General features: G+C 35.5%; 1 protein-coding gene across 4 annotated transcripts in view; it reads right to left on the reverse strand.

Moving 5' to 3' along the window:
• ARB2A (ARB2 cotranscriptional regulator A) overlaps positions 1 to 15,823 on the reverse strand; it is a 430,105-nt gene that overhangs the window by 389,688 nt on the left and 24,594 nt on the right. For 3 of the 4 annotated variants that reach the window (XM_079918572.1, XM_079918571.1, XM_079918570.1), the window contains exon 2: positions 2,045 to 2,168. The exons of the other annotated variant lie outside the window; for it this stretch is intronic. In XM_079918572.1, coding sequence (XP_079774698.1) covers positions 2,045 to 2,150 — 106 coding nt within the window. In that variant the 5' untranslated portion in view covers positions 2,151 to 2,168. The remainder of the gene's footprint in view (positions 1 to 2,044; positions 2,169 to 15,823) is intronic. 4 annotated transcript variants of the gene reach the window in all.

The following is a 15,823-nucleotide window of genomic DNA, read 5'->3' on the forward strand; positions in this document are numbered from 1 at the left end:
TTACTCTTAAAATTTACACGGAAAGGCAAAGGACCTAGAAAAGCCAAACAATTCTGAATAAGAATCAAGTGGGAAGAATCATTCTAGTCAATTTTAAGACTTACCATTTAGTTCAGTAATCAAGAGAGTATGAATTAGAGAAGTGACAGACACAGATACATGGAACAAAATAGAACACCCCAAAATAAGCCCACCGAAATATGTCCAATTTATTTTTGACAAAGGTGAAGAAGTAATTCAATAGCAGAAACACAGTCTTTTTCACAAACGGTGCTGGTGCAATTGGACATCAATAGGCAAAACAAACAAACAAACAAACAAAAAACCCTGACCTAAATCTCATACCTTACATAAAAATTAACTCAAAATGCATCATTAGTTTAAATGTAAAATCTAAACTATAAACCATTTAGAAGAAAACATAAGAGAAGATCTTCACAAAGTAGGGCTAGGCAAAGAGTCCTTAGACATGACATCAAAACCATAATCCATAAAAAAAAAAACTGAAAATAGGACTGTTTTAGGGACAAAGTTTTATTCAGTTTGTCAATTTGTTCTAAAATACACTTTACTATGCATTTGCCATTTTACCTTCTAATATTTTCAATTTGACTCCCTCATTAGTCATTTCAAGCTCATGTGTGCTAAGCATTGTATTCCTATTGTACCAATGAAGAAAAAGATTTAGAGAAGTTAAGCAATTTGTTTCATGGTGAGTGGGAAAAAAATGAGTTTGAATCCAGATAGTTCTATATTTAGACCCTATCCATATTCTTTTAATGTCACTGTACTAACTCTAAAATCCAGAAAAATCCATCTAATCTCTTAACATACTGCTTGTGGAAGTGTAAATTGGAACCACAACTTGGAGATCAAATTTTCGCATTATCAAGTAAGGTTGAAGATGCACAAAAGCTATCTAAGTGGAAACCCAGCGAGTTTATTTAGATGGAAACACACACGTTCCTTATCCTCCTTCCTAAATTAACCATTATTCTGAGTGTGCAAGTCATTCTCAGCAGCATACATACATGCAGTAAAACCATCTATAGAGTTGTCTATAACTGTCTCCAATTCCTCTCTTCCCATTCTCTACTGAAGTTCTCCAATACGACTTTCATTTCCATCAATTCACTGAAAAGCTCTTTGTGAAGACCATCAATAACCTCTACACTGTCAAATCCAAAGTTAAATTCTCAGTCCTCATCTAAGCTGGTTTATAATCATTACTAAAGTAATTACTCTCATTTTCTTCACTACGTGTTCAGGATCTCTCTCTTGCTCCTAGGTCTCAGCCTATCTTACTAGAAATTCACTTTAAGCCTCTTTTGCTAGTTCTTCCTCATTTTCCTGACCCTAAGATCGAGATGTCCCATGGTTCAATCTTCAGACCTTTTCTCTTTCTGGCTACAGTGACATCCCTGGTGATCTCAATTAGGACCATAACTTTAAATATTACCTCTATGCTAATGATTCCTAAAACTTTTATCTCCAACCCAAATGCCCTCAACTCTACACTCAACTTCTCCAGCTTGATGTTTAAGTGGCATCTCAGTTTAATATTTAATATGTCAAAAACTTAACGCTTGCTTTCCACCATCGCCGCCACAACCTGCTTTTCCCGCACTTTTCTTAATCTAACTTTTCTTAATCTCATAAAATATCCCTAGAGCTAATGCCACAAAGACAATACAGGATCATTATCCTAACCTAGTATGACATTTCAAACAACAAAAATATGGTAAGGGCACTAGTCTTGACTCAAGAGACCACTAGTGTTAGTTTTACTGTTAAATACATGACCTGGAATAAGAAAAGCATTAAGAATTCTTACATCTGTAAAATCACATGATTTTATGATTTATTTACTGAGTACATACTATATCTCAGACACTGAGGTAGTCACGGTATACAAATAATTACAAATAGATTAAGTACTGATATTCTTATTTTAGAATTGAAATGAATGTAAGGTCACCTAAATATTCCTATACCTTCATTAGGCACAATGAAAATATCCTGAAAAAGCAAATTAAGTATGTACCTTTCAGGGCTGTTGTCTTTTCTTTTTCATCTGGACCTCCCTGCTGGATGTGTGCCATGCTTATCCAAATTGGCAACAAAATTAAAGACCTCAAGGAAATAGACATCAATCTTCAGAAGACAGTCTAGAATGAATGAAAGCAATAAATTAAGCTCTACTCAATCCTACCTACTCCATGAGAAAGTCCTAGATCCTCCCAATTGGAATTAATCTCTCTATCCTGATTTCCCACTGCACTTTGTTGATGCCTATGCCGTAGTACTTATCATAGCCTGCCTTGCATTATAGTTATTTATGTATTTGTCTGGGTCACCTAACAGATTACAAGCCCCAGGATAAAGGTATCAACTTTTTGTCATCTTGATGTCTCTCATATCACCAAACACAACACTATACACACAGACACCTAATGCTGCTAAACTGAACTGAGCTAAACTTACTATTTAGGTGTACTTCCCTATCATCTAATGTTCTTAAAAATATCTCCATGTAGTTTCTAAAACTTGACATTTCTTTTAAAATAAACTGTCAGCATGTCACGTACAAGGTCAGAATATTTTTTTCCCGGGACATGCAGACAGGCAGAAGGAGAAAAATACTTAAGGTAGCCACAAATTACCTCCAGTGTAATTCAAAATACAACTTTAAGGGAAAAAATTAGCCCTTTAAAAAAAAAAACTATGTCAAATTCTATGTCTGGAAGCCATACTCTATAAATGGCACTCCAGTAAACAATCGTAATATAAACTTACGATTTATTAAAATCTAATGCTGCTCTGCCTTGGCCAAAAGGAAGGCATTTAAACTATAAATAGTTTCTCCCAGGGTGCCCACAAACAGGGAAAAAAAAACACTATTCCTAAAGTTTAAAAGAAAAGAATGCAACACATACAGTGGAAAAAAAAATTAAATGAAATTAAAACAGTCAATCCATACTGTTAAGGAAATTACATAAAAACTGTGATAAACAAGATTGAATATTCCTCTGATTTACTTACTACCCAAAAAGCAAACTTCAGTTTCCACTCAGAGGTATATTGTACAATTATCTTTAAAAACTGAGGCATTTTTATAATTAACAGAGTAGAGCAGGAAATGCTTTAAAATAATAATAATACTTAAAATAATATTTTTAAACTATGAACATTCCCAGGGTCATAAAGCAATGCTGCCCTTATCTCAATTCTAACTGTAGGTGGGGTAGTATAAGAGGAAGGGCCCTCTGGCTCTACTACTAACTAGCCATGTGTCCTTGACAAATTATTTAACTTCTCTAAGCCTCACTTTCCACATATGTAAAATGTAAATGATAATCATGCTTCCCTCATGGTGTTACAATGAGGTTAAATGTAGAACATTTAGTATAGTGCCTGATGCGTAATTAAGTGTCCGACACATGCTGGTTTATATTTTTTAAATGTTGTAAATGTATCCTAGCTTCACTACTTAATAACAGCTCTGTGGCCAGGGACAAATCACTTAATATCCAAAAATCTTCAGATTCCTCATTTAATAGCTCATATAATAGTGGTTGAGAAGTAATATTACAGAAGGTGTGTACAGCTGATCATTGCTATTACTAGCGGTATTACTGTTTCCCAATAATGTGAAGTTTCCTAACCTAGGAATAACTAAAATATGAGACTATTTTTGACTGGGAAAGCATTTTCACTTAGCATGGAAGTAGCTGTTGTTTTTCTTCTGTGAATAGGTAACTCAAAACTCTGTAAATTCTACATGGATGAAATATGTCTATATTCCTTCAAGACACGTATTTTTGTCTATAGGGTGGGCAATGTGCAAGACACCAGGGTGCAATGGTGAGTAAAACATGGTCACGGCCCGGGTGGGGCTTACTCTCTCGTGACCAAATGAAACTACCAAATTGCCACAAATAAAATATATGAGACCCAGACTGATCATTACAACACTGTTATAAAAAAAAAAGCAGGGCTTCCCTGGTGGCGCAGTGGTTGACAGTCCGCCTGACGATGCAGGGGACACGGGTTCGTGCCCCGGTCCAGGAAGATCCCACATGCCGCGGAGCGGCTGGGCCCGTGAGCCATGGCTGCTGAGCCATGGCCGCTGAGCCTGCGCATCCGGAGCCTGTGCTCCGCAACGCGAGAGGCCACAACGGTGAGAGGCCCGCGTACAGCAAAACAAAAAAAGAAAAAGCAATATTTGTAAGGGTTATCTATTTACATTCAGGAATTAGTTTTATCTGTCAAGTCCCACAAGTTTGTGTACACGTTTCTCCGGCAACTCATTATCTACCATCTTGTAGCAGAAATGAAACAGAAATGTTCATGATGATAGAGATTCCATACAGTGCTCTTTGCTAACAATTCCAAAACCAAATTAACTATCTATAGGAGACTTCTTGCATTTTTTTACTCTATCCCTCTGCCAATTCAGTTTTCTTCTAAATGTAAACTGTTAGGTTATTTTTCACTGGCCTCAAATTGTCTAATTTCTAAACAGAACAATTTATATTATTATTTCATTGTGATTGTTTCACTGAAGGCGAAATTATAAAATAGTTTTGATGCTAGAGTCATTTTCAAGATTCATATTTTAAAATTCTGGGGATCTAATGTACAGCATGGTGACTAAAGTTAACAATACTGTGCTGTATACTTGAAAGTTGCTAAGAGAGTAGGTCTTAAAAGTTCTCACCACAAAACAAAAAAAAAGTAACTATGTGAGGTTATAGATGTGTTAACTAACCTTATTGTGGTAATCATTTTGCAAAACATACATAAATCAAGGCATCACATTATATGTCTTAAATACACATAATGTTATATGTCAATTATATCTCAATAAAACTTGAAAAAAAGCTCTAACTGCTCTACAATGTTTAATAACACATTCCCCCTTTAAGACTTTGATCTTCATAAGGACAGGTATCATGACTGTCCCTAGCACAATGTCTGATACATTGTGGAGCTCAATGGATATTTGTCAAATTCACAAATAAATGAGTAAGAGATATAGGGAAAAAAATACAATTCACATTTTAAAGAATCATTTTTAAGACTCCCAAGATCAAATATCAATTAATAATCATTATGCTTATTTTATACAAGACAACCCAAAAACACACGTTGCAATTCACTGAAGTGATGATATATAAGTTAGGAGACTACTAACTACTATCTTTGACCCTAAACTTTATAGCAGCAGATACAAAGCAGGTAAGCATGAAGCAAACGCCTATCGCCTTCTTATTCACTGTTAGATTTTTATCTTCTTGAGTTATTTTCCTTGGCTGTGGCACAGCTGGTGAAACTAAATCAGGAACATTATAAATTCTCAATTTAGTTTTCCTCATAAAAATTCAGAGTTATAACATGCATGACCACAGATAAACACTACTGCAAATGCAGCCAGCAAGCCGTTTGATACATTTGATGTATATATATTAATACGTGCACTCGACATAGTTTATTTAGCATTATCTGATGGAGGTTAGGTTATAGGGAATAAAGTGGTGGAAGGTTTTTACTGATGTGAACTGCGACACAGTTGACATGCTGTATACTTCATGATAACCACTGCTGTTTAAATATGGTTTCCTAGAAATGGTTACAATATGAACTAGATTCAAAACATCTCAGTTTGCGATTTCATTCTGCAAACTACACAAAGCAATTATCATATCTTCTTCCTTTCTATGGTTCCAACAGAGAATCCACTATATATAAATAAAGCTATAAATAACTTGTCATGTGTAATCTTTATCCAGTGAGCATTTCAAAACATGAAACAGCAGAATATTTCTTATTTGCCCTATTTGCTCAAAATATGGCATGAGCACTTATAAAATGCACACAAAGACACACAGAAGCCTTAGTTTCCTACACCTGTTTGTTTTTAGATAGGTATTAAATAGGACCTAGATATAGATTATTTTGCAACAGAAGGCCTTTCCACCTCACATTCTGAATGTAATGATGAAAGTACAAAACATATCACAGGACGAGTAAAATTGGATTAAGTCCCTGGGACCCCTGGAGCTGGTTTGGTCCCCCAAAGAATCTATGCTAAGTCAGGCTCTGAAATCCAGCTCATGAAAGCTTACTTGCAATCAAAAACACAGTAATTGAACTGGTACCACAGCTTTAAGAAGAACCAAAACATCTACCCAAATTACAGTTAAAATATGCATGTTACTCAGAAGTTCCTCATCAGCAACGTTTAGTGCGTAACAATCCGGGACAGTTTATAGTTCTGAGTCAATAGTGTGAAAAATGTATGTTTTGGAGAGAGAGTGTGTGTGATAGTGTGTGTGTGTGTGTGTGTGTGTGTGTGTGTGTGTGTATGTGTGTGTGTGTGTGTGTACAGACATATGGGCACTGGGGAAGAGGCTAAAGAAGAGTAAGGGCATCAGGCTGAAGAAGACATGGAAGACAAGGCCCAGGGTAATATGGGCTCTTAGTGCATAGAAAATGGTGGCTTCTACAGAGAATGTAATCTATATGTGGGTCAAGGTTTAGCTCAGGGTAGGAATATCTTGTTCCAATCCAAACACACCTAAAGTAATTCCTTAGTTTCTCAAGCAAAGTGATGTTTTAGGTTTGGGAGGAGAAATTCAGGTTTTTAGCCTCAATTCCACCACCTAGTGGCTGAGTGATCTTGAGAGAGTCACAACTTCTCTAACCTAAGTAATGGGAATAACAAAGAAAATAAGAGCACTTCCCTTTACAGGGGGATTATGAAGATCATATGAAAAAATGTAGACAAAAACATTTTACAAACTATAAATTCCTTTATAAATATTAGTAATCCACATAACATTAGAAATAATTTGGTTCCAATTACTATGTGCGCAAACGCCAAAAAGGATATTTTCATCATCCAGTTTATAGGAATGAGAAAATTTCAATGTGTATCATTTGGGTGAATTGTTAGAATAAACAATTAAGCCCCGTAATAAGCACTTGTTGAGTTGACTTGGGTTTCCAAGACTATATTGAATATAATTATAATGGAACTTAAATTAATTTTTAATATGATTTGTTTATATGCTTGTCTAATCTTATTAAAATGTATGTCTGGAAAAGTTCAAGTATGTGAGTTCTACCTTCATTCAGATTAAAGTTGTGTCCAAAGAAGAACACTATTCCAACTATCTCCTAAATGCACATGTTACAAAGTCACCAAGTCCTTTCACATCCATTATCTTATTAGGTCACTGCCACAACTGGCTGATAGAGTCAAACTACTCAATTTCAACTAGGAAAATAATTCTAGTTTCTTTATCTTACAAAAGTTTTTCACTCTTGTGTACTAATTTATGTCATCAGGGAGTATTACAATTTGGAGTTTAGACAAGTTGGAGGAAGTTGATTACATATATACAGACAAAAGCTGTCCACCAAAATTGTCTCAACCTATTTGGTTTGCTATTCAGAATTAAGATTGATAAAAATTACTCCCCATCATAACAGAATACTCCTCAGCCATAAAAAAGAATGAAATATTGCCATTTGCAGCAACATGGATAGACCTACAGAATATTATACTTAGTGAAGCAAGTTAGACAGAGAAAGACAAATATTATATGGTACCACTTATATGTGGAATCTAAAAAATAAAACAAATGAATTGATATACAAAACAGAAACAGACATAGAAAACAAATTTATAGTTACCAAAAGGGAAATGGAGGGGGGGAAGGATAAATTAGGAGTATGGGATTAACAAATACAAACTACTATACATAAAATAAATAAGTGACAAGGATTTACTGTATAGCATAGGAAACTATATTCAATATCTTGTAATAACCTTTAATGGAAAATAATCTGAAAAAAATATATATATAACTGAATCATTTTGCACACCTGAAACTAACACAATATTGTAAATCAACTGTACGATAATAAAAAATTTAATAAATCAATAAAAAATGTAATCCCTAAACTGGAAACAAACTGAAACAAACTACTCATCAAGTTTGTTATACAACTATTAAAAAAAAAATTACTCCCCATCATTCCTCACAGTACTTTGGCAAATCAAGCATCTAAAAGAAAGAGTCAAAAGTTAAGGAATATCAAATACAAAGATTTTAGAAGAAACTAATATTGTACTACTGTGTCTTTTTAACAGGTTGCGAGCTTGGTAGTCATCTGGTTAGGTTTCATATTGCTTTCTGGTTAGCAAAAAGACAGAAACTCAACAAGGTTAGAGTGAAAACGTTAGAATATCTGCAAGACAATGCTAAAACTGAATCTAAGAAATTAAACATGGTTAAGACAATTCTTTAGATAACTCTCAATTTTGAAGCCCCACAAAAGAAAAAATAATTTAAGTAGACTTTTATGAAGTTTTCATAATATGGAACAGAAATAGCAGAGCTATGGCAGAGGACAAAATAATTCTCAAAAAGGAGATATGCTCAAAATTTCAGAAAAACAGGGTAAATCAAACAAATAGTATCTTTTATAGGGGTCAAATTAAAATGTCATTAGCTACTTAAGAGACTCTATGGTAAACATGAACAATAAAATATAGCTTATATTATGAATGTACATACCTCCAGGCCAAATTGACCAAGCAGAAACTATCTTCATAAGATTTAAAAGTAGCCAATACCATGAAATAACAGTGATAACATATCTGCAAAGCCTGAACCAAATTTTCTCATTCCATAAATACTCTTACTAGCATCTGTGCTCAACTTTGTGAACTCAAAGTTCAACCTGAATTTTAAAATATAATATGCATGTTGTAGACACTAAGGTGACCCACCCTCTGCCCCCACCATGCCCCTTCAAGGCGAACTTGCTGCTCAGTAGCAGGGAGTACACTCAGCAATCAGCCTCAAGCTGTTCACCACTTAAGAGTCAGCCTCAGATGCAGAACACTGCCTCACTCAAGGTCATGCCTTTCCCAGGTTGACTGACCCACAGGAGCTGACTGAACCAAGTGGGGAAACAAAGGCCCAGCCATTTCAGCCTGATGCACGAGAAGCCTGACAGGCACTATTTGCTCCAGAGCTCACTGCCAGGTTGGCTGAGGTTCTGTTAGGCCTGCATTTAGTTCAACTTCTCCCTTTGACGAATACCGTTGTCCTCCTTGTTTTCACAGTGTCGATCTCTAATAAACACCTTGCACTCCAAATTTTGTCTCAGCATCTGCTTCTGAAAAATCCAAGCTGCAACAGTGTACTTTTCTAAATTATTTTTCTGCAAATTAAACAAAAAAATTCTGATGCTGAGACTTTATATATTCAGACTTTATATATCCAGAATATATAAAGAACACTAGCAACTCAACAATAAAAAGACAACCTAATTTTAAAAACTGACAAAGGATATGAATATACATCTCTCCAAAGAAGATATACAAATGACCAAAAAGCACAAAAAAGATATGCTCAGCATCATTAGTCATTATGAAAATGCAAATCAAAACCACAGTAAGATACCACTTCACATCCTATAACATGGCTGTAAGCAACAAGAAAAACAAATGCTGGTGAGAATGTGGAGAAATTGGAACCCTCATCCATCATCAGAAGAAATGTAAACTGGTGTAGCCACTCACGAAAACAGTCTGGCAGTTCCTCAAAATGTTAAATATAGATTTACTAAAAGACCCAGCAATTCCACTTCCAGCTACATACCTAAGAGAAATGAAAACACATGTCCATACCAAAACTTACACATAAATGTTTACAGAAGCATTATTCGTAATTGCCGAAAAGCAGAAACAACTTAAATGTCTATCAAGTGACAACTGGATACACAAAATGTGGTATATATCCATATAACAGAATATTACTCACTAATTAAAAAAAAGAATGAAGTAGTGACATATGCTACAACACGAACGACAATGAAAACATGATAAGCGAGAGAAAGACCACATAGCGTATGATTCCATTTATATGAAATGTCTAGAACAGGCAAATCCACTGAAACAGAAAGCAGATTAATAAAGAGTTTTGGGGAGTTGGGGTGGGGGAGAGAATGAGAAGTGATTGCCAGTGGGTACTTAAGTTTCTTTTTGAGGTGATGATTCTGATAGTCCAAAAGAGATATGTTTACATTGGAGCAGTATTCCTCACTGTGTATTAAGTGGCTCTCTCTCTCCCATCTCTTCTTTAAAGCTACCATGCCAAAGGTCAAGGCACAGTCTCAAAAGGGAGGAGGCTTGACCATTTCATTCATTCTTCTCTTTTCCTTCCATGAAAACAAAATTGTTAAGTGGACTTCAGGCAGACTCACTTAAAGAACTTCTCTCTTCAAATGTCCCTATCATCCCTTCCACCAGAGCCAGGATGGCAACCATCTACGCCTGCTCTATCGAGACATTAGGGGCAAATATATTATTTCCTAGGTATAAAAGGTGAACATTATATATAAAGTTTTTGTAAACCACAGTACTCTAGTCTAGCTTGTTCTAGTTCTGTGCATTGAGGATTCTGTTAATGATAATTTGCCTCCCTGGCCTGTCCCTATCCCTTACATACATCTTCCAGTGAGAATGCGGTCAGAGCACTGATTCACTTTGGTCATGATTTGTTAATTCTTTGGCCACATACCACCTAAGGGTATCCCAATTTTACCCAATTTCTAATAAGGACTGAAATTTGGTAATAATTGCCTTATTATTATTACTGCAACTGATCCCACACATAATACTAACTTACTTCAAAGTTAGAAATGTACCACATACTATAGGGAAAAATAAAAATGAAGGAAAAACTTGAGCATATAATCAAGCAATTTATTCTGACGCCTGGTGAGCTATACTAATAACACCAGCAATAAAGTTTAATGGCAAAGTTAAGCTTTGTGGAGACCACAACTGTACTGTAAATAGGCATTTAAGTACCACTCATATCCAGTGTCTACTGGCAGTGCACTGCTTATTGTTTATTTAAGGGGAAAGTATCTGTGAAGCCTGACTTTACCTAAATGTGTTAACAACTGGGAATGTTATCACTTAAGTGCCTTCAGAATGAATGATTTTTTCTTTTTTATGGCTTCTAGACTTCCCCAATTCTTTATGAAGTGCTAATACTTTCTAGAATTTAATGTCTGTACCAAATTTCAAAAATGACCACATCCTGAGACCAACAGGTGATCAACTCAGAAAGACTTGGGAAGACTCTCTGTTGCTGTGATACTACAAATATCTGATGTTAAATAAAGAGAATTAGAAATGTGAAACTTCAAATCACCTTTCTAAACTACCGTATTAGTTACAGTGGCTATTTACTTTATACAGAAAACAAGAAATACAATTCATATTGTAACTTGACTAAATTAACAAACGATTTGAGGCAGCAAAATTCTCTTATTCCAAAAACAAAGAGCTTTGAACCCTCCTGGCTTCCACAAAATATTTTTCCCCCACTAAAACAACCATCACTTAGCCACAGTATTAATTACAGGAAGTTAACTCTGTGCCACTAAAGTTGTCAGCACAAGGACACTTTGTGGAATGATAACCCATTTATATTATTAGACCTATGCTTAAACACAGTATGCCAGATGGCATTCATTACTATTGTCTACGTAAGCACAAAGTAGTAGAATCCTTTCCTATGATCATGAGAGTAAAGAATTTTACAACTAGATTTTTCTTTATAATTTTTTATTGAAGTATAGCTGATTTACAATGTAGTGTTCATTACTGCTTTACAGCAAAGGGATTCAGTTGTACATGTATATATACATTCTTTTCTTCATATATTCTTTTACATCATGGTTTACAGGTGCTTGTATTAGCAGCAGTTTGGCAGAATAGTTAAGGTCCCAGATGCTAAAGCCTCGCTTTGTTCAAACACCAGCTCTGCTGCTTGCCAGCTGTGGAAGCCACGTGCCTTAGTTTTCCCATCTCTATAAAGGACAAATAATAGCACCTACCTCATAGCATTGTAAAAATTGAATGAGTTCATATGTGAACAGGGCTTGGCCATGTAGCATGAAAGACTTAACTGTAAGTATTTTTTTGTCATTTCTTTGTTTTGTTTTTTAACTATCACTTTATTGGAGTATAATTGCTTTACAATGGTATGTTAGTTTTTGCTTTATAACAAAGTGAATCAGTTATACATATACATATGTTCCCATATCTCTTCCCTCTTGTGTCTCCCTCCCTCTCACCCTCCCTACCCCACCCCTCTAGGTGGTCACAAACCACCGAGCTGATCTCCCTGTGCTATGCGGCTGCTCCCCACTAGCTATCTATTTTACATTTGGTAGTGTATATATGTCCATGCCACTCTCTCACTTCATCACAGCTTACCCTTTCCCCTCCCCATATCCTCAAGTCTATTCTCTAGTAGGTCTGTGTCTTTATTCCCGTCTTACCCCTGGGTTCTTCATGACCTTTTTTTTTTCTTAGATTCTATATTTATGTGTTAGCATATGGTATTTGTTTCTCTCTATGACTTACTTCACTCTGTATGACAGACTCTAGGTCCATCCACCTCAATACAAATAACTCAGTTTCGTTTCTTTTTATGGCTGAGTAATATTCCATTGTATATATGTGCCACATCTTCTTTATCCATTCATCCAATGATGGACACTTAGGTTGTTTCCATCTCCTGGCTATTGTAAATAGAGCTGGAATGAACATTTTCGTACATGAGTCTTTTTGAATTATGGTTTTCTCAGGGTATATGCCCAGTAATGGGATTGCTGGGTCATATGGTAGTTCTATTTGTAGTTTTTTAAGGAACCTCCATACTGTTCTCCATAGTGGTTGTACCAATTCACATTCCCACCAGCAGTGCAAGAGTGTTCCCTTTTCTCCACACCCTCTCCAGCATTTATTGTTTCTAGATTTTTTGATGACGGCCACTCTGACCGGTGTGAGATGATATCTCATTGTAGTTTTGATTTGCATTTCTCTAATGATTAATGACGCTGAGCATTCTTTCATGTGTTTATTGGTAATCTGTATATCTTCTTTGGAGAAATGTCTGTTTATGTCTTCTGCCCATTTTTGGATTGGCTTGTTTGTTTTTTTGATATTGAGCAGCATGAGCTGCTTGTAAATTTTGGAGATTAATCCTTTGTCAATTGCTTCATTTGCAAATATTTTCTCCCATTCTGAGGGTTGTCTTTTGGTCTTTTTTATGGTTTCCTTTGCTGTGCAAAAGCTTTGAAGTTTCATTAGGTCCCATTTGTTTATTTTTGTTTTTATTTTGGTTTCTCTAGGAGGTGGGTCAAAAAGGATCTTGCTGTGATTTATGTCACAAAGTATTCTGCCTATGTTTTCCTCTAAGAGTTTGATAGTGTCTGGCCTTACATTTAGGTCTTTATCCATTTTGAGTTTACTTTTGTGTATGGTGTTAGGGAGTGATCTAATCTCATACTTTTACAAGTACCTGTCCAGTTTTCCCAGCACCACCTATTAAAGAGGTTGTCTTTTCTCCACTGTATATTCTTGCCTCCTTTATCAAAGATAAGGTGTCCATATGTCCGTGGGTTTATCTCTGGGCTTTCTATCCTGTTCCATTGATCTATCTTTCTGTTTTTGTGCCAGTACCATACTGTCTTGATTACTGTAGCTTTGTAGTATAGTCTGAAGTCAGGGAGCCTGATTCCTCCAGCTCCATTTTTCGTTCTCAAGATTGCTTTGGCTATTCGGGGTCTTTTGTGTTTCCATACAAATTGTGAAAATTTTTGTTCTAGTTCTGTGAAAAATGCCAGTGGTAGTTTGATAGAGATTGCATTGAACCTGTAGATTGCTTTGGGTAGTAGAGTCATTTTCACAATGTTGATTCTTCCAATCCAAGAACATAGCATATCTCTTCATCAATTTGTATCATCTTTAATTTCTTTCATCAGTGTCTTATAATTTTCTGCATACAGGTCTTTTGTCTCCTTACCCAGGTTTATTCCTAGATATTTTATTCTTTTTGTTGCAGTGGGAAATGGGAGTGTGTTCTTAATTTCACTTTCAGTTTTTTCATCATTAGCCTATAGGAATGCCAGAGATTTCTGTGCATTAATTTTGTATCCTGCTACTTTACCAAATTCATTGGTTAGCTCTAGTAGTTTTCTGGTAGCATCTTTAGAATTCTCTATGTATAGTATCATGTCATCTGCAAACAGTGACAGATTTACTTCTTTTCCAATTTGGATTCCTTTGATTTCTTTTTCTTCTCTGATTGCTGTGACTAAAACTTCCAAAACTATGTTGACTAACACTGGTGAGAGTGGGCAACCTTGTCTTGTTCCTGATCTTAGTGGAAATGGTTTCAGTTTTTCACCATTGAGGACGATGTTGGCTGTGGGTTTGTCATATATGGCCTTTATTACACTGAGGCAAGTTCCCTCTATGCCTACTTTCTGCAGGGTTTTTATCATAAATGGGTGTTGAATTTTGTTGAAAGCTTTCTCTGCATCTATTGAGATGATCATATGGTTTTTCTCCTTCAATTTGTTAATATGGTGTATCACGTTGATTGATTTGCGTATATTGAAGAATCCCTGCATTCCTGGAATAAACCCCACTTGATCATGGTATATGATCCTTTTAATGTGCTGTTGGATTCTGTTTGCTAGTATTTTGTTGAGGATTTTTGCATCTATGTTTTCAGTGATATTGGCCTGTAGTTTTCTTTCTTTGTGACATCTTTGTCTGGTTTAGGTATCAGGGTGATGGTGGCCTCATAGAATGAGTTTGGGAGTGTTCCTCCCTCTGCTATATTTTGGAAGAGTTTGAGAAGGATAGGTGTTAACTCTTCTCTAAATGTTTGATAGAATTCACCTGTGAAGCCATCTCGTCCAGGGCTTTTGTTTGTTGGAAGATTTTTAATCACAGTTTCAATTTCAGTGCTTGTGATTGGTCTGTTCATATTTTCTATTTCTTCCTGATTCAGTCTCGGCAGGTTGTGCATTTCTAAGAATTTGTCCATTTCTTCCAGGTTGTCCATTTTATTGGCATAGAGTTGCTTGTAGTAATCTCATGATCCTTTGTATTTCTGCAGTGTCAGTTGTTACTTCTCCTTTTTCATTTCTAATTCTATTGATTTGAGTCTTCTCCCTTTTTTTCTTGATGAGGCTGGCTAATGGTATATCAATTTTGTTTATCTTCTCAAAGAACCAGCTTTTAGCTTTATTGATCTTTGCTATCATTTCCTTCATTTCTTTTTCATTTATTTCTGACCTGATCTTTATGATTTCTTTCCTTCTGCTAACTTTGGGGTTTTTTTCTTATTCTTTCTCTAATTGCTTTAGGTGCAAGGTTAGGTTGTTTATTTGAGATGTTTCTTGTTTCTTAAGAAACAAGAAACAAGTTTCTTAACTTGTTTCTCAATTTTGTATTGATACAAACTTCCCTCTTAGAACTGCTTTTGCTGCATTCCATAGGTTTGGGGTCGTCGTGTTTTCATTATCATTTGTTTCTAGGTATTTTTTGATTTCCTCTTTGATTTCTTCAGTGATCTCTTGGTTATTAAGTAGTGTATTGTTTAGCCTCCATGTGTTTTTATTTTTTACAGATCTTTTTCTGTAATTGATATCTAGTCTCACTGTGGTTGGAAAAGATACTTGATACGATTTCAATTCTCTTAAATTTACCAAGACTTGATTTGTGACCCAAGATATGATCTGTCCTGGAGAATGTTCCATGAGCACTTGAGAAAAATGTGTATTCTGTTGTTTTTGGATGGAATGTCCTATAAATATCAATTAAGTCCATCTTGTTTAATGTATCATTTAAAGCTTGTGTTTCCTTATTTACTTTCATTTTGGATGATCTGTCCATTGGTGAAAGTGGGGTGTTAAAGTCCCCTGCTAT

The sequence above is a fragment of the Stenella coeruleoalba genome (assembly GCF_951394435.1).
Source record: "Stenella coeruleoalba genome assembly, chromosome: 3".
Lineage (NCBI taxonomy): Eukaryota > Metazoa > Chordata > Mammalia > Artiodactyla > Delphinidae > Stenella > Stenella coeruleoalba.